Source organism: Scyliorhinus torazame, chromosome 10 (genome assembly GCF_047496885.1).
Source record: "Scyliorhinus torazame isolate Kashiwa2021f chromosome 10, sScyTor2.1, whole genome shotgun sequence".
NCBI classification, from domain to species: Eukaryota; Metazoa; Chordata; class Chondrichthyes; order Carcharhiniformes; family Scyliorhinidae; genus Scyliorhinus; species Scyliorhinus torazame.
In genome coordinates, this window is record NC_092716.1 from 123,133,217 (window position 1) to 123,160,397 (window position 27,181).

The 27,181-nt window shown below is 49.3% G+C and overlaps 1 protein-coding gene across 1 annotated transcript in view; it reads right to left on the reverse strand.

Moving 5' to 3' along the window:
* ccdc102a (coiled-coil domain containing 102A) overlaps positions 1-27,181 on the reverse strand; it is a 330,588-nt gene that overhangs the window by 14,304 nt on the left and 289,103 nt on the right. Inside the window, exon 7 of the mRNA XM_072518688.1 lies at positions 624-794. Within this exon, the coding sequence (XP_072374789.1) occupies positions 624-794 (171 nt within the window). The remainder of the gene's footprint in view (positions 1-623; positions 795-27,181) is intronic.

A 27,181-nucleotide genomic window follows, 5' to 3' on the forward strand; every position in this document is an offset into this window, starting at 1 on the left:
GACACCGGACGGCATGGAGGGAAAGAGTGCCCCCTTGGCACAGGCCCGCCCGTGGATCGGTGGTCCCCGATCGCGGGCCAGGCCACCGTGGGGCCCCCCCCCTGGGGCCAGATCCCCCCACGCCTCCCCAAGGTCTCAACAGGCCGCCCGCAGAGCCAGATCCCGCTGGTACGGCCTGGTGTAATATACGCCGGCGGGACCCGCCGAAAACGGGCAGCCACTCAACCCATTGTGGGCTGGAGAATCGCCGGGGGGGGCCGCTGCCAACGGCCCCTAAACGGCATGGCGTGATTCCCGCCCCCGCCGAAAAACCGGCGCCAGAGAATCCAGCAACCGACATCGGGGCGCGGGGCAGGATTCACGCCGCCCCATCCGGAGATTCTCCAGCCCGGTGGGGTTCGGAGAATCCCGCCCAAGATCTCTTACTTCACCTACCCCTCTTGGTATATTCCCATTTATTGTGTACTCGCTATAACTGTTTGACCTCCCTAAATGAATTACCTCACATTTCTCGGAGACACTCCACCATGTGAATTATCTCATTGTAAATTTATAAACCAGCTGCTGAGATCCTCACAGATTCGTCCGCTCCCTGTAAAAACAGACAATACAAAGAGGTATACCTCATCCTCTGCCTGCGCCAGCTCTTTCTTTAATTCTTCCACTCGCAGGCGAAGTTTCTTCACTTCAGCTTCATGCTGCTCGACTCTTCTGTTTGCATGTGCCAGCTCGGCCATCTTTTCTTGGTATTGTTTCTTGAGCTTGGCTTGAATGTGTCGGAGATCAGACAACTCCTGCGCCCAAAAAACAAGAGCTTGAGAACTAACACATGGGCATAACTTAGTAGTTTGTGGTTCTGAAAGTGTGGCCCGTGGACCGCTGGTGACCCACAAGTGTCCTCCAGGTGGTCCATCGGTTGTTCCAAAGTGTCAGCCATTGATCCATAACTCAACAGCTGAGGGCATACAGGAGGAGAGGCCTGAACTCTCAATCCCACTGCGCCACCAGACTGGCTCCCACCGACAGGGCACAAGTCATCAGAAATAACAATGCAGTTTGTAATATATTTGCATAACATGAATATGCATTAGCGTGAAACACTCTTTAATAAAATCCTACCCTCAAGATAAAACCAGCAGTTCACATGAATCTTGTAGCAGCTGGTTCACAATCTTTTAAAGGTCGCATACACCAGTCAGTTTTGTGCAATTGTGTCTGAGGTTATCGATGTTGAACTCTGTGACACAAGGGGAGGGCTCCGGAAAGGTGGGTTTTGGATGTAGGGACGTGCGGTGGAAGATGGGAGGGATGACAGAGGGTGGTGTTCAGGTGGAGGGAAGGGCTGAGGAGGAAAGGGCCTGGGGTCCTGGGTGTGGGGGAGGGTTGGTGGTTCCAGACAGGCTTGGCAAGGTGAATCATAGAATTTACAGTGCAGAAGGAGGCCTTTTGGCCCATCAAGTCTGCATCGGCCCTTGAAAAGAGCAGCCCCACTTCAGCCCACATCTCCACCCTATCCCCGTAACCCCACCTAACCTTTTTGGACACTAAGGGCAATTTATCATGGCCAATCCACTTAACCTGCACATCTTTGGATTGGGGGAGGAAACCAGAGCACCTGGAGGAAACCCTCGCAGACACGGGGAGAACGTGCAGACTCCACACAGCTGTGAATCAAATCCATGTCCCAGGCGCTGTGCTGCCGTGCCACCCATGAATGATGGTTCTAAAGGGTGGGGTTGGTGCGGTCAAAGTTGGGGTCCTGTGAGTGACGCTGAGGGTGCAGGGTGGCACCCTCAAAATAAGTAAGACTGAAGGTTTTTTGTAGCAATTAAAAATTTTCTGCCAGTTTGGGATTACAACATTCAAAAGTCAGTTAGACTAAAGTAGGCTCTGAGATGCAGCAAAGGCATGGATCGGTACTTGGGACTACGATGTGGTGGCCATCACAGAAACTTGGATAGAAGAGGGGCAGAAATGGTTGTTGGAGGTCCCTGGTTATAGATGTTTCAATAAGATTAGGGAGGGTGGTAAAAGAGGTGGGGGTGGCATTGTTAATTAGAGATGTATAACAGCTGCAGAAAGGCAGTTCGAGGAGGATCTGCCTACTGAGGTAGTATGGGTTGAAGTCAGAAATAGGAAAGGGAGTCACCTTGTTGGGAGTTTTCTATAGGCCCCCCAATAGCAGCAGGTATGTGGAGGAACAGATTTTGGAAAGGTGCAGAAGTCACAGTTTAGTAGTCATGGGTGACTTCAACTACCCAAATATTGAGTGGAAACTCTTTAGATCAAATAGTTTGGATGGGGTGGTGTTTGTGCAGTGTGTCCAGGAAGCTTTTCTAACACAGTATGTAGATTGTCCGACCAGAGGGGAGGCCATATTGGATTTAGTACTTGGCAATGAGCCAGGGCAAGTGATAGATTTGTCACTGGGGGAGCATTTTGGAGATAGTGACCACAATTCTGTGACTTTCACTTTAGTAATGAAGAGGATAGGTGCGTGCAACAGGGCAAGGTTTATAATTTGGGGAAGGGTAAATACGGTGTTGTCAGACAAGAATTGAAGTGCATAAGTTTGGAACATAGGCTGTCAGGGAAGGACACAATTGAAATGTGGAACTTGTTCAAGGAAGAGATACTATGTGTCCTTGATATGTATGCCCCTGTCAGGCAGGGAAGAGATGGTCGAGTGAGGGAACCATGGTTGACAAGAGAGGTTGAATGTCTTGTTAAGAGGAAGAAGGATATTTATGTCAGGCTGAGGAAACAAGGTTCAGACAGGGCGCTGGAGGGATACAAGATAGCTAGGAGGGTACTTAGGAGAGTTAAGAGAGGGCATGAACAATCTTTGGCGGGTAGGATCAAGGAAAACCCCAAGGCCTTTTACACATATGTGAGAAATATGAGAATGACTAGAGTGAGGGTAGGTCCGATCAAGGACAGTAGCGGGAGATTGTGTATTGAGTCTGAAGAGATAGGAGAGGTCTTGAACGAGTACTTTTCTTCAGTATTTATGAATGAGAGGGGCCATATTGTTGGAGAGGACGGTGTGAAACAGTTTGGTAAGCTCGAGGAGGCACTTGTTAGGAAGGAAGATGTGTTCGGCATTTTGAAAAACTTGAGGATAGACAAGTCCCCCGGGCCTGATGGGATATATCCAAGGATTCTATGGGAAGCAAGTGATGAAATTGCAGAGCCGCTGGCAATGATCTTTTCGTCCTCACTGTCAACAGGGGTGGTACCAGGGGATTGGAGAGTGGCGAATGTCGTGCCCCTGTTCAAAAAAGGGAATAGGGATAAGCCTGGGCCAGTTAGTCTTACTTCGATGGTAGGCAAAGTAATGGAAAGGGTACTGAGGGATAGGATTTCTTTTAAAAAATATATATATTTTATTAAAGTTTTTCGATCAAAAAGAATTTTCCATTTTTACAACTTTGTAACAAAATGTACATTGACCGTTATTTAAACAATATATTAAACTAACAACAAGTGCAGAAAAAGAACAAGAAAAAAGAAATAATAACACTGAAAAAATAAATATAAACAACTAGCATGGAAAGAAAGAAAAGAACAAAAAACCCAAACACCGAATACACCCCCCCCCCTTCCCCTCCCCCCTGGGTTGCTGCTGCTGTCTTTCCTGTTTTCCCTTATTGCTCTGCGAGATAGTCAAGGAACGGTTGCCACCGCCTGGTGAACCCTTGAGCCGAACCTCTTAGTGCGTATTTTATTCGCTCCAATTTTATAAACCCTGCCATGTCGTTTATCCAGGCCTCCACGCCCGGGGGGGGGGGTTTAGCTTCTTTCCACATGAGTAGAATCCTTCGCCGGGCTACTAGGGATACAAAGGCCAAAACATCGGCCTCTCTCGCCTCCTGCACTCCCGGCTCTTCTGCAACCCCAAATATAGCTAACCCCCAGCTTGGTTCGACCCGGACCCCCACCACCTCTTGCCACACCCACCCAGAACCCATGCAATACCGGACATGACCAAAACATGTGGGTGTGGTTCGCCGGGCTTCCCGCGCATCTCCCGCACCTATCTTCCACTCCAAAAAATCTACTCAGCCTTGCTCCCGTCATATGCGCCCTGTGTAGAACCTTGAATTGGATCAGGCTAAGCCTGGCACACGAGGACGAGGAATTTACCCTACTTCAGGCATCTGCCCACAGCCCCTCCTCAATCTCTTCCCCCATTTACCCTTCAGCTCCTCGACCATCGTCTCCCCCTCGTCTCTCATTTCCCTGTATATATCGGACACTTTACCTTCACCGACCCATGCCCCCGAAATCACTCTGTCCTGGATCCCTTGTGCCGGGAGCTGCAGACCCTCCACTGGGTCCGCCACATATAGCAGCAAATCATCCGCATATAATGGCACCCGATGTTCCTCTCCTCCTCTGAGCACCCCCCTCCACTTCTTAGAGCCCCTCAGCGCTATGGCCAATGGCTCGATTGCCAACGCGAACAGTAACGGGGATAAGGGACACCCCTGTCTTGTGCCCCTATGTAATCGGAAATAGTCGGATCGTTGCCTGTTTGTAACCACGCTTGCCACCGGAGCCCCGTACAGGAGCTGAACCCATCTGATGAACCCCTCTCCAAATCCAAATCACTTCAGTACCTCCCACAGGTAGTCCCACTCCACTCTATCAAATGCCTTCTCTGCATCCATCGCCACCACTATCTCCGCCTCCCCCTCCGGTGGGGGCATCATCATCACCCCCAGCAACCTTTGTATATTGGCATTCAATTGCCTCCCTTTAACAAACCCTGTCTGGTCGTCATGTACCACCCCTGGGACACAGTCCTCTATCCTTGTCGCCATCACCTTGGCCAGTAACTTGGCATCTACATTTAGGAGGGAGATGGGCCTGTATGACCCGCACTGCAGCGGGTCTTTGTCTCGTTTCAGGATCAACGATATTGTCGCCTCCGACATTGTCGGGGGTAGTGTCCCCCTTTCCTTAGCCTCATTGAAGGTTCTCGTCAGGAGTGGGGCCAGTAGGTCCACATATTTCCTGTAAAATTCCACCGGGAACCCATCTGGTCCCGGGGCCTTTCCTCCCTGCATGTTCCCGATTCCTTTAACCACCTCCTCCACCTCAATCTGCGCTCCCAGACCTGCCACCTCCTGCTCCTCAACCCTCGGGAACTCCAGCTGGTCCAGGTAGTGTGTCATTCCCTCTTCCCCCTCCGGGGGTTGGGACTTGTACAGCCTCTCATAAAATGACTTAAACACCCCGTTCACCCTCCCCGCTCTCTGCTCCATCCTTCCCTCCCCGTCCCTAACTCCTCCGATCTCTCTCGCCGCCCCCCTCTTCCTAAATTGTTGGGCCAGCAATCAGCTCGCCTTTTCCCCATATTCGTATTGTATTCCCTGTGCCTTCCTCCATTGCGTCTCCGCCTTACCCGTGGTCAGCAGGTCAAACTCCGTCTGTTATCTCCGTCTTTCCCTGTATAGCCCTTCATCCGGGGCCTCCGCATATTGCCTATCCACCCTCAGAATCTCCCCGATCAGTCTCTCCCTTTCTTTACCCTCTTGTTTCCCCTTGTGGGCTCTTATGGAAATCAGCTACCCCCTCACCACTGCCTTCAGCGCCTCCCATACTACACCCACCTGGACCTCTCCATCATCATTGACCTCTAGGTATCTTTCAATACATCCCCTCACCCTTCCACATACCCCCTCATCTGCCAACAGTCCCATGTCTAATCTCCAAAGTGGGCGCTGCTCCTTCTCCTCTCCTCGATCCAGATCCACCCAATGTGGGGCGTGATCTGAAACGGCTATAGCCGAATATTCCGTTCCTGCCACTTTCGGGATCAGCGCCCTTCCTAGGACAAAAAAGTCTATCCGGGAGTATACTTTATGGACGTGGGAGAAGAAGGAAAACTCTTTACTCCTCGGTCTAGCAAATCTCCAGGGATCTACTCCTCCCACCTGCTCCATAAACCCCTTAAGCACCTTGGCCGCTGCCGGCCTCCTCCCGGTCCTAGATCTGGACCGGTCCGGCCCTGGGTCCAGCACTGTGTTGAAGTCCCCCCCCCCCCATTACCAAATTTCCCATCTCTAGGTCCGGGATGCGCCCCAACATACGCTTCATAAAACCCGCGTCATCCCAGTTCGGGGCATATACGTTCACCAGCACCACCGCCTCACCTTGCAATCTGCCACTCACCATCACGTACCTGCCCCCACTGTCCGCCACTATGGTCTTCGCCTCAAACAATACCCGTTTCCCCACCAGTACTGCCACCCCTCTATTTTTCGCATCCAAGCCCGAGTGGAATACCTGCCCCACCCATCCTTTCCTTAATCTGACCTGATCCGCCAATTTCAGGTGCGTCTCCTGAAGCATAACCACATCCGCCTTCAGTCTCTTTAGGTGCGCAAACACCCTTGCCCTCTTAATCGGCCGATTCAACCCTCTCATGTTCCACGTGATCAACCGGGTTGGGGGGCCCTTTACCCCCCCCCCTCGTCGACTAGCCATCCCCTTTTTTAAACCAGCTCCTCACCCGGTTCCCACGCACCCGCTTATCCCCCCGACGGCGCCCTCCCATCCCGACCATCCCATCCCGTATCAGCTCCCCCTTACCCTCAGCAGCAGCAACCCAGTTAATCTCTCCCCCCCCCCCCCCCTCCCCCCCCGCTAGATTCCCTTCTAGCTTGATTGCTCCCCCCATATTGCTTCCGGGAGTCAGCAAACTCTGGCTGACCTCGGCTTACCCCGTTTACCCTTGGCCTCCCTGCGTGTGAGGCCCCCTTCCTTCCTGCGCCCACTTTTCCCGCCGCAATTTCCATAGCGCGGGAAAAAAGCCGCGTTTCCCTCTCGGCCCCGCCCCTAGTGGCGCAGCTCCCTCTCCCCTTCCCTGTCCCCTTCCCCACCGGCGCCCACATTTCTTCGAGTCCACCCCCTCAGGGTGGGGGGGGGGGGGGGGGGGGGGGGGGGGAATTCTCCCGTCTAACATTTTTACAGATAAGCCCTCCCCCTCTCCCCCCTTTACATTTCTTTGCCACCACCTCGCTACTTCTTTCCAAACATCAATTCCTCAAATCTAGTCCAACTTCTCTTCTTGAATAAATGTCCACGCCTCCTCTGCCGTCTCGAAGTAGTGGTGTTTGCCCTGGTGTGTAACCCACAGTCTTGCCGGCTGCAACATTCCAAATTTTACTTTCTTCCTGTGGAGCACCGCCTGGCCCTGTATTCGTCTTCATTCTCGGCTGCCTTCGCCGTCACTCCACGGAGCTCTATCGACTGGGTCTTTTGCGTCTCCTTCAATCCCTCAATCGCCAGCAACATCGGCGCCAGCACCTCCTTCTTGAGCTCCTCCACACATCGTCGGAGGAACTCCTGCTGTTCCGGGCCCCATACCATCTGGGCTCCCTCAGCCGCCATCTTGCTTCTCCCTTCTCTTCTCTGCCGCTGCTCCAGAGGATCCTCCGCAATCTGGTCACTACTATCGCTTCTTTCCATCCACACCCGGGGGGACTCCTTCCTTTGTCGCCTCACACTGGGTTCGGCCGTAAAAAATTTCCGTTGGGGCTCCCGATAAGAGCCCAAAAGTCCGTTAAAACGGGAAGTGCCGAAACGTGCGACTTAGCTGGTCATCGCCGCAACCGGAAGTCAGGGATAGGATTTCTGAGCATCTGGAAAGACACTGCTTGATTAGGGATAGTCAGCACGGATTTGTGAGGGGTAGGTTTTGCCTCAAAAGTCTGATTGATTTCTTTGAGGAGGTGACCAAGCATGTGGATGAAGGTAAAGCAGTGGATGTAGTGTACATGGATTTTAGTAATTTGATAAGTTCCCCATGGTAGACTTATGCAGAAAGTAAGGAGGCATGGGATAGTGGGAAATTTGGCCAGTTGGATAACGAACTGGCTGACCAATAGAAGTCAGAGAGTGGTGGTGGATGGCAAATATTCAGCCTTGAGCCCAGTTACCAGTGGTGTACCGCAGGGATCAGTTCTGGATACTCTGCTGTTTGTGATTTTCATTAATGACTTGGATGGGGGAATTGAAGGGTGGGTCAGTAAATTTGCAGACGATACGAAGATTGGTGGAGTTGTGGATAGTGAGGAGGGCTGTTGTCGGCTGCAAAGAGACAGAGATAGGATGCAGAGCTGGGCTAATAAGTGGCATATGAAAAGTGAGGTTGTCCATTTTGGAAAGACAAATATGAATGCGGAATACAGGGTTAACGATAGAGTTCTTGTCAATGTGGAGGAGCAAAGAGATCTTGGTGTATATGTAGGGATAGGTATATACCGCAGGGCAAGAGTTATATCTGGGGGAAAGGCAATTATGAGGCAAGACTTAGGATGCATCGTAAGGAGAGGAAAACTGCAGGGGATGGGCACATGGAAATGTGGAGCTTGTTCAAGGAACAGCTACTGCGTGTCCTTGATAAGTATGTACCTGTCTGGCACGGAGGAAGTGGTCGAGCAAGGGAACCGTGGTTTACTAAAGCAGTCGAAACACTTGTCAAGAGGAAGAAGGAGGCTTATGTAAAGATGAGACATGAAGGTTGAGTTAGGGTGCTCGAGAGTTACAAGTAGCTAGGATTGACCTAAAGAGAGAGCTAAGAACAGCTAGGAGGGGACATGAGAAGTTTTTGGCAGATAGGATCAAGGATATCCATAGATATGTCAGGAATAAACGAATGACTCGGATAAGAGTAGGGCCAGTCAAGGACAGTAGTGGGAAGTTGTGCGTGGAGTCCGAGGAGATAGGAGAGATGCTAAATGAATATTTTTCGTCAGTTTTCACACAGGAAAAAGACTATGTTGTCGAGGAGAATACTGAAATTCAGGCTACTAGACTAGAAGGGCTTGAGGTTCATAAGGAGGAGGTGTTAGCAATTCTTGAAAGTGTGAAAATAGATAAGTCCCCTGGGCCGGATGGGATTTATCCTCGGATTCTCTGGGAACTAGGGAGGAAATTGCTGAGCCTTTGACTTTGATCTTTAAGTCATCTTTGTTCACAGGAATAGTGCCAGAAGACTGGAGGATAGCAAATGTTGTCCCCTTGTTCAAGAAGGGTAGTAGAGACAACCCCGGTAACGAGAGACCAGTAAGCCTTACTTCTGTTATGGGCAAAATCTTGGAAAAGTTTATCAGAGATAGGATGTAGAATCATCTGGAAAGGAATAATTTGATTAGAGATAGTCAACACGGTTTTATGAAGGGTAGGTAGGTCGTGCCTCACAAACCTTATTGAGTTGAGAAGGTGACCAAACAGGTGGATGAGGGTAAAGCAGTTGATGTGGTGTATATGGATTTCAGTAAAGCGTTTGATAAGGTTCCCCACGATAGGCTACTGCAGAAAATATGGAGGCACGGGATTCAGGGTCATTTAGCAGTTTAGATCAGGAATTGGCTAGCTGGAAGAAGACAAAGGGTGGTGGTTTATGGGAGATGTTCAGACTGGAGTCCAGGACTAGTGGTGTACCACAAAGATCTGTTTTGGGGCCACTGCTGTTTGTCATTTTTATCAATGACATGGAGGAGGGCGTAGAAGGATGGGTGAGTAAATTTGCAGATGACACTAAAGTCGGTGGAATTGTGGACAGTGCAGAAGGATGTTACAAGTTACACAGGGACATGGATAAGCTGCAAGAGCTGGGCTGAGAGGTGGCAAATGAAGTTTAATGCAGAAAGGAGCGAGGTGATTCATTTTGGAAGGAACTCAGGATACTCAGCTCCCCTCACATTATCTCACGATACTCAGCAACTCAGCTCCCCTCACATTATCTCAGGATACTCAGCAACTCAGCTCCCCTCACATTATCTCAGGATACTCAGCAACTCAGTTCCCTTCACATTATCTCAGGATCCTCAGCAACTCAGCCCCCCTCATATTATCTCAGGATACTCAGCAACTCAGCTCTCCTCACATTATCTCAGGATACTCAGCAACTCAGCTCCCCTCACATTATCTCTGGGCTCAGCAACTCAGCTCCCCTCACATTATCTCAGGATACTCAGCAACTCAGCTCCCCTCACATTATCTCAGGATACTCAGCAACTCAGCTCCCCTCACATTATCTCAGGATACTCAGCAACTCAGGTCCCCTCACATTATCTCAATGCTCAGCAACTCAGCTCCCCTCACATTATCTCAGGATACTCAGCAACTCAGCTCCCCTCACATTATCTAAGGATCCTCAGCAACTGAGCCCCCCTCACATTATCTCAGGATACTCAGCAACTCAGCTCCCCTCACATTATCTCAGGATCCTCAGCAACTCAGCTCCCCTCACATTATCTCAGGATACTCAGCGACTCAGCTCACCTCACATTATCTCAGGATCCTCAGCAACTGAGCCCCCCTCACATTATCTCAGGATCCTCAGCAACTCAGCTCCCCTCACATTATCTCAGGATACTCAGCGACTCAGCTCACCTCACATTATCTCAGGATCCTCAGCAACTGAGCCCCCCTCACATTATCTCAGGATACTCAACACCTCAGCTCCCGTCACTTTATCTCAGTGCTCAGCAACTCAGCTCCCCTCACATTATCTCAGGATGCTCAGCAACTCAGCTCCCCTCACATTATCTCAGGATACTCAGCAACTCAGCTCCCATCACATTATCTCAATGCTCAGCAACTCATCTCCCCTCACATTATCTCAGGACACTCAGCAACTCAGCTCCCCTCACATTTCTCAGGATACTCAGCAACTCAGTTCCCCTCACATTATCTCAGGATACTCAGACACTCAGCTCCCCTCACATTATCTTAGGATTCTCAACAACTCAGCTCCCCTCACATTATCTCTGGATACTCAGCAACTCAGCTCCCCTCACATTATCTCTGGATACTCAGCAACTCAGCTCCCCTCACATTATCTCAGGATACTCAGACACTCAGCTCCCCTCACATTATCTCAGGATTCTCAACAACTCAGCTCCCCTCACATTATCTCTGGATACTCAGCAACTCAGCTCCCCTCACATTATCTCTGGATACTCAGCAACTCAGCTCCCCTCACATTATCTCAGGATTCTCAACAACTCAGCTCCCCTCACATTATCTCAGGATACTCAGCAACTCAGCTCCCCTCACATTAGCTCAGGTTACTCAGCGACTCAGCTCCCCTCACATTATCTCATGGCTCAGCAACCCAGCTCCCCTCACATTATCTCAGGATACTCAGCAACTCAGCTCCCCTCACATTATCTCAGGATACTCAGCAACTCAGCTCCCCTCAGATTATCTCAGTGCTCAGCAACTCAGTTCCCCTCACATTATATCAGGATACTCAGCAACTCAGCTCCCCTCACATTATCTCAGGATACTCAGCAACTCAGCTCCCCTCACATTATCTCAGGATAGTCAGCAACTCAGCTCCCCTCACATTATCTCAGGATAGTCAGCAACTCAGCTCCCCTCACATTATCTCAGGATACTCAGCAACTCAGCTCCCCTCACATTATCTCAGGATACTCAGGAACTCAGCTCCCCTCACATTATCTCAGGATACTCAGCAACTCAGCTCCCCTCACATTATCTCAGGATACTCAGCAACTCAGCTCCCCTCACATTATCTCAGGATAGTCAGCAACTCAGCTCCCCTCACATTATCTCAGGATACTCAGCAACTCAGCTCCCCTCACATTATCTCAGGATAGTCAGCAACTCAGCTCTCCTCACATTATATCAGGATACTCAGCAACTCAGCTCCCCTCACATTATCTCAGGGCCCAGCAACGCAGCTCCCCTCACATTATCTCAGGATCCTCAGCAACTCAGCTCCCCTCATATTATCTCAGGACACTCAGCGACTCAGCCCCCCTCACATTATCACAGGGCTCAACAACTCAGCTCCCCTCACATTATCTCAGGATACTCAGCAACTCAGCCCCCCTCACATTATCTCAGTGCTCAGCAACTCAGCTCCCCTCACATTATCTCAGGGCTCAGCAACTCAGCTCCCCTCACATTATCTCAGGATACTCAGCAACTCAGCTCCCCTCACATTTTCTCAGGATACTCAGCAATTCAGCTCCCCTCACATTATCTCAGGATACTCAGCAACTCAGCTCCCCTCACATTACCTCAGGACACTCAGCGACTCAGCTCCCCTCACATTTTCTCAGGATACTCAGCGACTCAGCTCCCCTCACATTTTCTCAGGATACTCAGCAACTCAGCTCCCCTCACATTACCTCAGGACACTCAGCAACTCAGCTCCCCTCACATTACCTCAGGACACTCAGCGACTCAGCTCCCCTCACATTATCTCAGGATCCTCAGCAACTCAGCCCCCCTCACATTATCTCAGGATACTCAACAACTCAGCTCCCGTCACATTATCTCAGGGCTCAGCAACTCAGCTCCCCTCACATTATCTCAGGATACTCAGCAATTCACTCCCCTCACATTATCTCAGGATACTCAGCAATTCACTCCCCTCACATTATCTCAGGATACTCAGCAACTCATCTCCCCTCACATTATCTCAGGATCCTCAGCAACTCAGCTCCCCTCACATTATCTCAGGGCTCAGCAACTCAGCTCCCCTCACATTATCTCAGGATACTCAGCAATTCACTCCCCTCACATTATCTCAGGATACTCAGCAATTCACTCCCCTCACATTATCTCAGGATACTGAGCAACTCAGCTCTCCTCACATTATCTCAGGATACTCAGCAACTCAGCCCCCCACACATTAACTCAGGTTACCCAGCGACTCAGCTTCCCTCACATTATCTCAGCGCTCAGCAACTCAGCTCCCCTCACATTATCTCAGGGCTCAACAACTCAGCTCCCCGCACATTATCTCAGGTACTCAGCAACTCAGCTCCCCTCACATTATCTCACGATACTCAGCAATTCAGCTCCCCTCACATTATCTCAGGATACTCAGCAACTCAGCTCCCCTCACATTATCTCAGGATACTCAGCAACTCAGCTCTCCTCACATTATCTCAGGATACTCAGCAACTCAGCTCCCCTCACATTATCTCACGATACTCAGCAACTCAGCTCCCCTCACATTATCTCAGGATCCTCAGCAACTGAGCCCCCCTCACATTATCTCAGGATACTCAGCAACTCAGCTCCCCTCACATTATCTCAGTGCTCAGCAACTGAGCCCCCCTCACATTATCTCAGGATACTCAGCAACTCAGCTCCCCTCACATTATCTCAGGATACTCAGCAACTCAGCTCCCCTCACATTATCTCAGGATACTCAGCAACTCAGCTCCCCTCACATTATCTCAGGATACTCAGCAACTCAGCTCCCCTCACATTATCTCAGGATACTCAGCAACTCAGCTCCCCTCACATTATCTCAGTGCTCAGCAACTCAGCTCCCCTCACATTATCTCAGGGCTCAGCAACTCAGCTCCCCTCACATTATCTCAGGATGCTCAGCAACTCAGCTCCCCTCACATTATCTCAGTGCTCAGCAACCCAGCTCCCCTCACATTATCTCAGGATACTCAACAACTCAGCTCCCCTCACATTATCTCAGTGCTCAGCAACTCAGGTCCCCTCACATTATCTCAGGGCTCAGCAACTCAGCTCCCCTCACATTATCTCAGTGCTCAGCAACTCAGCTCCCATCACATTATCTCAATGCTCAGCAACTCAGGTCCCCTCACATTATCTCAGGATACTCAACAACTCAGCTCCCGTCACATTATCTCAGGATACTCAGCAACTCAGCTCCCCTCACATTATCTCAGGATACTCAGCTCCCCTCACATTATCTCAGGATACTCAGCGACTCAGCTCCCCTCCCATTAGCTCAGGTTACTCAGCGACTCAGCTCCCCTCACATTATCTCAGGATACTCAGCAACTCAGGTCCCCTCACATTATCTCAGGATACTCAGCAACCCAGCTCCCTTCACATTATATCAGGATACTCAGCAACTCAGCTCCCCTCACATTATCTCAGGATACTCAGCAACTCAGCTCCCCTCACATTATCTCAGGATAGTCAGCAACTCAGCTCACCTCACATTATCTCAGGGCTCAGCAACTCAGCTCCCCTCACATTATCTCAGGATAGTCAGCAACTCAGCTCTCCTCACATTATATCAGGATACTCAGGAACTCAGCCCCCCTCACATTATCTCAGGATCCTCAACAACTCAGCTCCCCTCACATTATCTCAGGATACTCAGCAACTCAGCTCCCCTCCCATTAGCTCAGGTTACTCAGCGACTCAGCCCCCCTCACATTATCTCAGGATACTCAGCAACTCAGCTCCCCTCACATTATCTCAGGATAGTCAGCAACTCAGCTCTCCTCACATTATCTCAGGATACTCAGGAACTCAGCCCCCCTCACATTATCTCAGGATACTCAGCAACTCAGCTCCCCTCACATTATCTCAGGATACTCAGGAACTCAGCCCCCCTCACATTATCTCAGGATACTCAGCAACTCAGCTCTCCTCACATTATCTCAGGACAATCAGCAACTCAGCTCCCCTCACATTATCTCAGGATACTCAGCAACTCAGCTCCCCTCACATTATCTCAGGATACTCAGCAACTCAGCTCCCCTCACATTATCTCAGGATACTCAGCAACTCAGGTCCCCTCACATTATCTCAGGATACTCAGCAACTCAGCACCCCTCACATTATCTCAGGATACTCAGCAACTCAGGTCCCCTCACATTATCTCAGGATACTCAGCAACTCAGGTCCCCTCACATTATCTCAGGATACTCAGCAACTCAGCTCCCCTCACATTATCTCAGTGCTCAGCAACTCAGCTCCCCTCACATTATCTCAGGATACTCAGCAACTCAGCTCCCCTCACATTATCTCAGGATACTCTGCAACTCAGCTCCCCTCACATTATCTCAGGATACTCAGCGACTCAGCTCCCCTCACATTATCCCAGGATACTCAGCGACTCAGCTCCCCTCACATTATCTCAGGATCCTCAGCAACTCAGCTCCCCTCACATTATCTCAGGATCCTCAGCAACTCAGCTCCCCTCATATTATCTCAGGACACTCAGCGACTCAGCTCCCCTCACATTATCTCAGGATCCTCAGCAACTCAGCCCCCCTCACATTATCTCAGGACACTCAGCGACTCAGCTCCCCTCACATTATCTCAGGATTCTCAACAACTCAGCTCCCCTCACATTATCTCAGGATTCTCAACAACTCAGCCCCCCTCACATTATCTCAGGACACTCAGCAACTCAGGTCCCCTCACATTATCTCAGGATTCTCAACAACTCAGCTCCCCTCACATTATCTCAGGATACTCAGCAACTCAGCCCCCCTCACATTATCTCAGTGCTCAACAACTCAGCCCCCCTCACATTATCTCAGGATACTCAACAACTCAGCCCCCCTCACATTATCTCAGGATACTCAACAACTCAGCCCCCCTCACTTTATCTCTGGATTCTCAGCAACTCCGCTCCCTTCACATTATCTCAGGATACTCAGCAACTCAGCTCCCCTCACATTATTTCAGGATACTCAGCAATTCAGCTCCCCTCACATTATCTCAGGATACTCAGCAACTCAGCTCCCCTCACATTACCTCAGGACACTCAGCGACTCAGCTCCCCTCACATTATCTCAGGATCCTCAGCAACTCAGCTCCCCTCACATTATTTCAGGATACTCAGCAATTCAGCTCCCCTCACATTATCTCAGTGCTCAGCAACTCAGCCCCCCTCACATTATCTCAGGATACTCAGCAACTCAGCCCCCCTCACATTATCTCAGGATACTCAACAACTCAGCTCCCCTCACATTATCTCAGGATGCTCAGCAACTCAGCCCCCCTCACATTATCTCAGGATACTCAGCAACTCAGCTCCCCTCACATTATCTCAGGATACTCAGCAACTCAGCTCACCTCACATTATCTCAGGATACTCAGCGACTCAGCTCCCCTCACATTATCTCAGGATACTCAGCAACTCAGCCCCCCTCACATTATCTCAGGATACTCAACAACTCAGCTCCCCTCACATTATCTCAGGATTCTCAGCAACTCCGCTCCCTTCACATTATCTCAGGATACTCAGCAACTCAGCTCCCCTCACATTACCTCAGGACACTCAGCTCCCCTCACATTATCTCAGGATCCTCAGCAACTCAGCCCCCCTCACATTATCTCAGGATCCTCAGCAACTCAGCCCCCCTCACATTATCTCAGGATCCTCAGCAACTCAGCTCCCCTCACATTATCTCAGGATCCTCAGCAACTCAGCTCCCCTCACATTATCTCAGGATACTCAGCGACTCGGCTTCCCTCACATTATCTCAATGCTCAGCAACTCAGCTCCCCTCACATTATCTCAGGGCTCAACAACTCAGCTCCCCTCACATTATCTCAGGGCTCAACAACTCAGCTCCCCTCACATTATCTCAGGTACTCAGCAACTCAGCTCCCCTCACATTATCACAGGATTCTCAGCAACTCCGCTCCCCTCACATTATCTCAGGATACTCAGCAATTCAGCTCCGCTCACATTATCTCAGTGCTCAGCAACTCAGCTCCCCTCACATTATCTCAGGATACTCAGCAACTCAGCTCCCTTCACATTATCTCAGGATACTCAGCAACTCAGCTCCCCTCACATTATCTCAGGCTACTCAGCAACTCAGCCCACCTCACATTATCTCAGGGCTCAGCAACTCAGCTCCCCTCACATTATCTCAGGATACTCAGCAACTCAGCTCCCTTCACATTATCTCAGGATCCTCAGCAACTCAGCTCCCCTCACATTATCTCAGGATACTCAATAACTCAGCTCCCCTCACATTATCTCAGGATACTCAGCAACTCAGCTCTTCTCACATTCTCTCAGGATACTCAGCAACTCAGCTCCCCTCACATTATCTCAGGATACTCAGCAACTCAGCTCCCCTCACATTATCTCAGGATACTCAGCAACTCAGCTCCCCTCACTTTATCTCAGGATACTCAGCAACTCAGCTCCCCTCACATTATCTCAGGATACTCAGCAACTCAGCTCCCCTCACATTATCTCAATGCTCAGCAACTCAGCTCCCCTCACATTATCTAAGGATCCTCAGCAACTGAGCCCCCCTCACATTATCTCAGGATACTCAGCAACTCAGCTCCCCTCACATTATCTCAGGATCCTCAGCAACTGAGCCCCCCTCACATTATCTCAGGATCCTCAGCAACTCAGCTCCCCTCACATTATCTCAGGATACTCAGCAACTCAGCTCCCCTCACATTATCTCAGGATCCTCAGCAACTGAGCCCCCCTCACATTATCTCAGGATACTCAACAACTCAGCTCCCATCACATTATCTCAGGATGCTCAGCAACTCAGCTCCCCTCACATTATCTCAGGATACTCAGCAACTCAGCTCCCATCACATTATCTCAGGGCTCAGCAACTCAGCTCCCCTCACATTATCTCAGGATACTCAGCAACTCAGCTCCCATCACATTATCTCAGTGCTCAGCAACTCAGCCCCCCTCACATTATCTCAGGATACTCAGCACCCCTCACATTATCTCAGGATACTCAGCAACTCAGCTCCCCTCACATTATCTCAGGATACTCAGCAACTCAGCTCCCCTCACATTATCTCAATGCTCAGCAACTCAGCTCCCATCACATTATCTCAATGCTCAGCAACTCAGCTCCCCTCACATTATCTCAGGGCTCAGCAACTCAGCTCCCCTCACATTATCTCAGGATACTCAGCAACTCAGCTCCCATCACATTATCTCAGTGCTCAGCAACTCAGCCCCCCTCACATTATCTCAGGATACTCAGCACCCCTCACATTATCTCAGGATACTCAGCAACTCAGCCCCCCTCACATTATCTCAGGATACTCAACAACTCAGCTCCCCTCACATTATCTCAGGATTCTCAGCAACTCCGCTCCCTTCACATTATCTCAGGATACTCAGCAACTCAGCTCCCCTCACATTACCTCAGGACACTCAGCTCCCCTCACATTATCTCAGGATCCTCAGCAACTCAGCCCCCCTCACATTATCTCAGGATCCTCAGCAACTCAGCCCCCCTCACATTATCTCAGGATCCTCAGCAACTCAGCTCCCCTCACATTATCTCAGGATCCTCAGCAACTCAGCTCCCCTCACATTATCTCAGGATACTCAGCGACTCGGCTTCCCTCACATTATCTCAATGCTCAGCAACTCAGCTCCCCTCACATTATCTCAGGGCTCAACAACTCAGCTCCCCTCACATTGTCTCAGGGCTCAACAACTCAGCTCCCCTCACATTATCTCAGGTACTCAGCAACTCAGCTCCCCTCACATTATCACAGGATTCTCAGCAACTCCGCTCCCCTCACATTATCTCAGGATACTCAGCAATTCAGCTCCGCTCACATTATCTCAGTGCTCAGCAACTCAGCTCCCCTCACATTATCTCAGGATACTCAGCAACTCAGCTCCCTTCACATTATCTCAGGATACTCAGCAACTCAGCTCCCCTCACATTATCTCAGGCTACTCAGCAACTCAGCCCACCTCACATTATCTCAGGGCTCAGCAACTCAGCTCCCCTCACATTATCTCAGGATACTCAGCAACTCAGCTCCCTTCACATTATCTCAGGATCCTCAGCAACTCAGCTCCCCTCACATTATCTCAGGATACTCAATAACTCAGCTCCCCTCACATTATCTCAGGATACTCAGCAACTCAGCTCTTCTCACATTCTCTCAGGATACTCAGCAACTCAGCTCCCCTCACATTATCTCAGGATACTCAGCAACTCAGCTCCCCTCACATTATCTCAGGATACTCAGCAACTCAGCTCCCCTCACTTTATCTCAGGATACTCAGCAACTCAGCTCCCCTCACATTATCTCAGGATACTCAGCAACTCAGCTCCCCTCACATTATCTCAATGCTCAGCAACTCAGCTCCCCTCACATTATCTAAGGATCCTCAGCAACTGAGCCCCCCTCACATTATCTCAGGATACTCAGCAACTCAGCTCCCCTCACATTATCTCAGGATCCTCAGCAACTGAGCCCCCCTCACATTATCTCAGGATCCTCAGCAACTCAGCTCCCCTCACATTATCTCAGGATACTCAGCAACTCAGCTCCCCTCACATTATCTCAGGATCCTCAGCAACTGAGCCCCCCTCACATTATCTCAGGATACTCAACAACTCAGCTCCCATCACATTATCTCAGGATGCTCAGCAACTCAGCTCCCCTCACATTATCTCAGGATACTCAGCAACTCAGCTCCCATCACATTATCTCAGGGCTCAGCAACTCAGCTCCCCTCACATTATCTCAGGATACTCAGCAACTCAGCTCCCATCACATTATCTCAGTGCTCAGCAACTCAGCCCCCCTCACATTATCTCAGGATACTCAGCACCCCTCACATTATCTCAGGATACTCAGCAACTCAGCTCCCCTCACATTATCTCAGGATACTCAGCAACTCTGCTCCCCTCACATTATCTCAATGCTCAGCAACTCAGCTCCCATCACATTATCTCAATGCTCAGCAACTCAGCTCCCCTCACATTATCTCAGGGCTCAGCAACTCAGCTCCCCTCACATTATCTCAGGATACTCAGCAACTCAGCTCCCCTCACATTATCTCAGGATACTCAGCAACTCAGCTCCCCTCACATTATCTCAGGATACTCAGCAATTCAGCTCAGCTCACATTATCTCAGGATACTCAGCAACTCAGCTGCCCTCACATTATCTCAGGATACTCAGCAACTCAGCTCCCCTCACATTATCTCAGGATACTCAGCAACTCAGCTCCCCTCACATTATCTCAGGATACTCAGCAACTCAGCTCCCCTCACATTATCTCAGGATACTCAGACACTCAGCTCCCCTCACATTATCTCAGGATACTCAGCAATTCAGCTCAGCTCACATTATCTCAGTGCTCAGCAACTCAGCTCCCCTCAGATTATCTCAGGATACTCAGCTCCCCTCACATTATCTCAGGATACTCAGCGACTCAGCTCCCCTCCCATTAGCTCAGGTTACTCAGCGACTCAGCTCCCCTCACATTATCTCATGGCTCAGCAACCCAGCTCCCCTCACATTATCTCAGGATACTCAGCAACTCAGCTCCCCTCACATTATCTCAGGTTACTCAGCAACTCAGCTCCCCTCACATTATCTCATGGCTCAGCAACCCAGCTCCCTTCACATTATATCAGGATACTCAGCAACTCAGCTCCCCTCACATTATCTCAGGATAATCAGCAACTCAGCTCCCCTCACATTATCTCAGGATACTCAGCAACTCAGCTCCCCTCACATTATCTCAGGTTACTCAGCAACTCAGCTCCCCTCACATTATCTCATGGCTCAGCAACCCAGCTCCCTTCACATTATATCAGGATACTCAGCAACTCAGCTCCCCTCACATTATCTCAGGATACTCAGCAACGCAGCTCCCCTCACATTATCTCAGGATACTCAGCAACTCATCTCCCCTCACATTATCTCAGTGCTCAGCAACTCAGCTCCCCTCACATTATCTCAGGATACTCAGCAACTCAGCTCCCCTCACATTATCTCAGGATACTCAGCAATTCAGCTCAGCTCACATTATCTCAGGATACTCAGCAACTCAGCTCCCCTCACATTATCTCAGGATACTCAGTAACTCAGCTTCCCTCACATTATCTCAGTGCTCAGCAACTCAGCTCCCCTCACATTATCTCAGGATACTCAGCAACTCAGCTCCCCTCACATTATCTCAGTGCTCAGCAACTCAGCTCCCCTCACATTATCTCAGGACACTCAGCAATTCAGCTCCCCTCACATTATCTCAGGATACTCAGCAACTCAGCTGCCCTCACATTATCTCAGGATCCTCAGCAACTCAGCTCCCCTCACATTATCTCAGGATACTCAGCAACTCCGCTCCCCTCACATTATCTCAGGATACTCAGACACTCAGCTCCCCTCACATTATCTCAGGATACTCAGCAACTCCGCTCCCCTCACATTATCTCAGGATACTCAGCAATTCAGCTCAGCTCACATTATCTCAGTGCTCAGCAACTCAGCTCCCTTCACATTATCTCAGGATACTCAGCAACTCAGCCCCCCTCACATTATCTCAGGATACTCAGCAACTCAGCTCCCTTCACATTATCTCAGGATACTCAGCAATTCAGCTCCCCTCACATTATCTCAGGATACTCAGCAACTCAGCTGCCCTCACATTATCTCAGGATACTCAGCAATTCAGCTCCCCTCACATTATCTCAGGATACTCAGCAACTCAGCTCCCTTCACATTATCTCAGGATACTCAGCAATTCAGCTCCCCTCACATTATCTCAGGATACTCAGCAACTCAGCTGCCCTCACATTATCTCAGGATCCTCAGCAACTCAGCCCCCCTCACATTATCTCAGGATACTCAGCAATACAGGTCCCGTCACATTATCTCAGGATACTCAGCAACTCAGCTCCCCTCACATTATCTCAGGATCCTCAGCGACTCAGCTCCCCTCACATTATCTCAGGATACTCAGGAACTCAGCCCCCCTCACATTATCTCAGGATACTCAGCAACTCAGCTCTCCTCACATTATCTCAGGATAATCAGCAACTCAGCTCCCCTCACATTATCTAAGGATACTCAGCAACTCAGCTCCCCTCACATTATCTCAGGATACTCAGCAACTCAGCTCCCCTCACATTATCTCAGGATACTCAACAACTCAGCTCCCCTCACATTATCTCCGGATACTCAACAACTCAGCTCCCCTCACATTATCTCAGGATACTCAGCGACTCAGCTCCCCTCACATTATCTCGGGATACTCAGAAACCGAGCTCCCCGAATGATTTGTGATCAGCTGGTTTTAAAATTGTCCTGATAGTTTGGATTTGTCAAATCAATTTCAATTCTAAACTCGCACATATTCATTTAATATTTCAAGACTTGTCAATCGAAACTGCTTTCCATTGTGAAATGACAGGAATATCAGTAACAGTAAGCTGCTACCACTCGCACACACAGATACTCTCACAAACGCACACAAGACTGTTACAACCCTGGGCAATTGCGCGGTCAATTCCAGCCCCACAGACCCTGGAGTCCCAACATAAGTTTCTGTATTTTGTATAATTTGTGTATTTTCCCGAGATCTTTGACCCTTTACTTCTCCAATGAGTTACAGGCACCAATTTGTAAGTAAACAAGAGCATTTAAATGAAAGTTGTCCGTCAGCCCAAGACATCATGGGCTTGATTCTCTGATTTGGAGAGTACGTCCCACACTGGTGGGAAAACGGGCATATAAAACAGCCACCGATTCCTAGTTTTGCGGGGGGCTAGCTGGAAGGCAACGTAGAGCACCCGGCTCTAGCTGCCAATATGCCCTGGAGAATTGCCGGGTCCGTGGCAGCGCATGTGCAAGGAGTCGTCCTACAGCAGCCGCGCTGTGCTTCATGGCAGAGGCCGCTTGTGGACCCAGCCCGCAAAATAGTGCCCCTCCCTTTGGCCGATCCGCGCACCCCGGACCACCCCGCCCCAGTGCCCCCAGCTCCAGAAAATGTCCCCCCCTTGCCCTCCTCCGACTGTGGCGGCGAAGGACTGAGTTTGCAGCGGCTACGCTAAGTTCCTGACGGATGAGACCACACGCATCCCACGCCGTCGGGAACTCGGACGGTCGGGGGCGGAGCATCGGGGGACGGACCTCAGGCAATAGCCAAATGCCGTCCATACGTGGCGCGCGGCATACTCCTAGAGTACGCTGCTTTGCAAGGGGTGGAGCATCGCGAAAGCGGCGCTGCCCACGATTCAGTCGGGAAATGCGATTTTCCGGCCATTCGCCGAACGCGATTTCGACATTGGCGACTGAAGAATCTAGCCCCATGTCAGCCGATTTTGCAGATCAAGATTATTTTCAGTGCAACATCAACAGGTCGAACTTACTGCAGAGAGGAAAAGGACTTTAACCTGAACTCACAGGAAGAACCCAACGGGTGAGAGGATTTGGAGCACTGGTTTCACAGTTCTTAATCAAAATAGAAATGTCTACTTAGAATCTCTACAGTGCAGGAGGCCACTCGGTCCTTTGAGTCTGCACTGACTCTCCGAAAGGGCACTCCTAACTAGGCCCAATGCCCCACCTTGCAACCCCTTGTAAGGGAAATTAAGCATGTCCAATTCACCTAACTTGCACATCTTTGGAAACTGGAGCACCCGGAGGAAACCCACGTCGATGCAAGTGGTTATGGTTTGGAAAAACCCGGGGCGGTCAGGCCCAATTCGTCCTCCAACAGGGCCATCGATCTCCAAAGTCTTTCCTTGGTTTTCCGTGGACCACAGCGGTTTTGCTTGTTTCTGCAACATGCATTGTTCCTCAGTCTCTAATGGAGCCATTCTCTGTGGTTTCAGTTGAGGCGGGAGGTGGTTTTAGTGGTTCGAGGTTTTGGAGGTCCACACGACAAATAGTTAAGAGAGTGCCCTCTGGTATTTCTCTACAATGGTCTATGCTCCTTTTGCATCTCCTCCATACCTATCTCTTTCAGTCCATCATGTAACACCAACACAGTCCTTCCTGACTGGCCAATAAACATTTACCCAACTAACGAGGATCTCCTGCACCGATAATATAAATAGGAAGGTCAATTCTGAGAGAGGTATTAGGTTCAATTTTAACCAATAGACTTATTTCAACCCCACCAGCTTTACATTTTCTCCTGGTCTTCACATGGCCACCTTCAGCAACAAATGCAGCTCAGGGGTCGGTCCTCTCAGAGTTGGTTAACTCGATTTCTTACTCACCAATTTTCCTTAATCAATTTAAGTGGTCCTCTTACCTCATGACCAAAGATTAGTTGAAAAGGACTAAATTTGGTTCACTCATTAGGTGCATCCCAAATTGCAAACAGTACGAATGGAATTCCTTTATCCCAATCCTCTGGATAATCTTGACAATAAGCCCTCAAAATTGTCTTTAATGTCTGATGCCACCTTTCTAACGCTCCCTGCGATTCTGGATGGTGCGGAGTTGATTTAAATTGTTTTATTCCTAAGCTATCCATAACTTCTTTGAATAACCTTGAGGTAAAATTTGATCCTTAATCTGATTGTATTTCTGTGGGTAGTCCATGTCTAGTAAAGAATTTAAGTAACTCCTCCACAATCTTTTTAGCTGTAATATTACGTACTGGAATGGCCTCTGGAAACCTAGTAGACACATCCATTATCATCAAAAGATATTGATTCCCACTTTTCGTTTTAGGAAGCGGCCCTATGCAATCAATTAAGACCCTTGTAAAAGGTTCCTCAAATGCTGCAATGGGAATTAAGGGCACTGGTTTTATCACTGCTTGAGGTTTCCCGATCACTTGACATGTGTGACATGATTGACAAAATTTAACTACATCTTTATGTAGTCCAGGCCAATAAAAATGTTTCTGGATTTTAGCTTGAGTTTTCCTTATTCTCAAATGACCTCTCACTGGTACCTCATGTACAACTCGCAACACCTCCTTTCTGTACCCTACCGGCAATACTACTTGATGAACGTCTGCCCACTTTTCATCCGCCTGCATATGTAAAGGTCTCCATTTTCTCATCAAGACATCACTTTTACGCTAAAAACACACTGGTACACACTCAGATTCCTCTTCCGTATATGCTTTCTGATACATCCGTTTTATTTCTATATCTTTCTGTTGTAACTCTGCCAATTTTTCTGAACTAAAAATATCTGCCTCATCCTCCACCTGTTCAATTATCGTTTCTGATAATTGCACTTCAACGTCATCTTCACTCTTTGATTTCTCCTTGTCTTAACCTGTGACTTTGCGATTTTGTTACTGCACAATCCGGAAAAATCCCAGGATATTCGTACTTCAACACTTCAGTTGTCTGATTTTCCACTGGCTTATCAACCACAGTACGCATCATTCCCTCCTGCGATCCAGCTATATCATCACCCAAGATAAACTGTATTCTTGGACAAGATAGTTTCTCTATTACTCCTACTACCACTTCACCACTCTTCACTGGACTTTCCAAACGTACTTTATATAATGGAACACTACTCCTCTCACCCTGAATTCCACATATTACCACCGTTTCTAGCAACATTCTTCCCAAACTACATAACTCCTCATGTCTTACCATTAAAGATTGACTAGCTTCCGTATCTCATACAATTCTGACTTCTTTACCTGCTCCTCCTGATACACATGAGTAAACTTTACCCACACAAGTAAATTCTTTAAAGACATCTGGCACCTTCTTATCAATCACCTCTTGATCAGACGGTACAATCTTTTGCACCTCCTTCACTTCACTTGGGCTTTCCTTTACCATTTTAACAAACCCCACTGTCCTATCCTGTTTTACCACATTAGCCTTCCCAGTGCTTTTCTTCAACCACCAACACTGTGACTTTACATGGCCTAGTTTATTACAGTGAAAACATTTGATACATTCCACCCTCCTGGATTTCTTTTTAAATCTGAGGTACACTCTCCTTATTATCTCCCATCAGATCACCTTTACCTTTACCATTTGAGTATTTCTCATGTCCCCAGTTTCTATTCCTCACAGGCTGAAACTGATGTCGGAAACCAAGCTTTGATTTATGAACTAATTCATAATCATCTGCCATTTCCACTGCTAATGTCGCCGTTTTAACCCTCTGTTCTTCCACATGAGTTCTCACTACATCAGGAATTGAATTTTTAAACTCCCCCAAAAGTATAATTTTTCTGAGAGCTTCATATGTTTGGTCTATTTTCAAAGCCCTTATCCAGCTATCAAAATTACTGGGCGGGATTCTCCCATTCAGCGTCAGAGTGTCCACGCCATCGGAAACGCCGTCGTGAAACGCGACGGCATGAACGGGCCGCTGGGAGTACCGATTCTGGCGCCTACACGCCCCTCAAGCCTCCCATCCCGGCGCGAACTGTGTGCCGCACCAACCAGCGCATGCACGGTGGCCTCCCTCAACGTACCGGCCCCGATGCAACATGGCGCGGGAGTTCAGGGGCTGCCGCGTAAGAAAATAGGCCCGGGGAGCGAGAGGCCGGCCCGCCGATCAGTGGGCCCCGATCAAGGGCCAGGCCCTATTAAAGCCCCCCCCCCCCCCCCGGGCCGCCCGCCCTCCGACCCTGCGCGCAGAGTTCCCGCTGGCTGCGACCAGGTGTGGACAGCGCCGGCAGGACTCGGCCTTTTTAGAGCGGCCGCTCGGCCCATCCGGGCTGGAGAATCGGGGTCCCGGCCACGTTGAGCGGCGCCGCGTCAAATGCATGCCAGCGTCCTGGTGGCGTGGTGCGGTTGTGGGGATTCTCCGGCCCTGCGCGGGGCTGGGAGAATCCCGTCCACTCTGTTTGAGCCTTTCAAACTCCATGTATGTTAGACAAAATTCTTTCCTTAAATTTCTAAACCTTTGTCTGTAGGCTTCAGGCACTAGTTCATATGCACCTAAGATGGATTTTTTCACCTCCTCATACAACCCGGATACCTCCTCCGGTAGTGATGCAAACACTTCACTAGCCCTACCTACCAGCTTTGTTTGAATCAGTAATACCCACATGGCCTGTGGCCATTTCATTTGTTTAGCTACCTTCTCAAATGAAATGAAAAAGTCTTCCACCTCCTTCTCATCAAACCATGGCAATGTTTGGACACATATAAATAGATCCCCATCAAGCCTTCGACTTTGACGCTCTTTCTCACTATCCTCATCACTATCATCCAACTGTATGTTTCCCTTTACATCTGCCAATTTTAAATGACTGTCATGTTTCATGGCCATTTTCCGAAGTTCAAACTCTCTCTCTTTATCTTTTTCCCTTTCTTTTTGTTCTGCTGGGGCTATTCTTTCTTTGCTCCCTTCTTCTCTCTCCTTTTATTTTTCCTCTCTCTCTCTTTCTCTTTCTTTTTCCGCTCTTTCGTATTCAAGCTGCTTTAATTCTTTCTCATGTTCCATTTGTTTAATTTGTAACTGAAATTTTGCCATTTCCAATGAGTCAAACTGTATCTCAGGCAACTTTAAATGCATAGCCACCGCCATAATGACCTCATCTTTTCGCATTTTAGCAGGTAATGTTAACTGCAATGTTTTTGCCAAATCTAACAGTCTGCTTTTAGTCTCTGTCCGTAAGGTACTGCGTGTGACCGTCTCCACTCCAAAAACTTCAGGGCCTCTGAAAGAGCCATTGTCCACAACACAC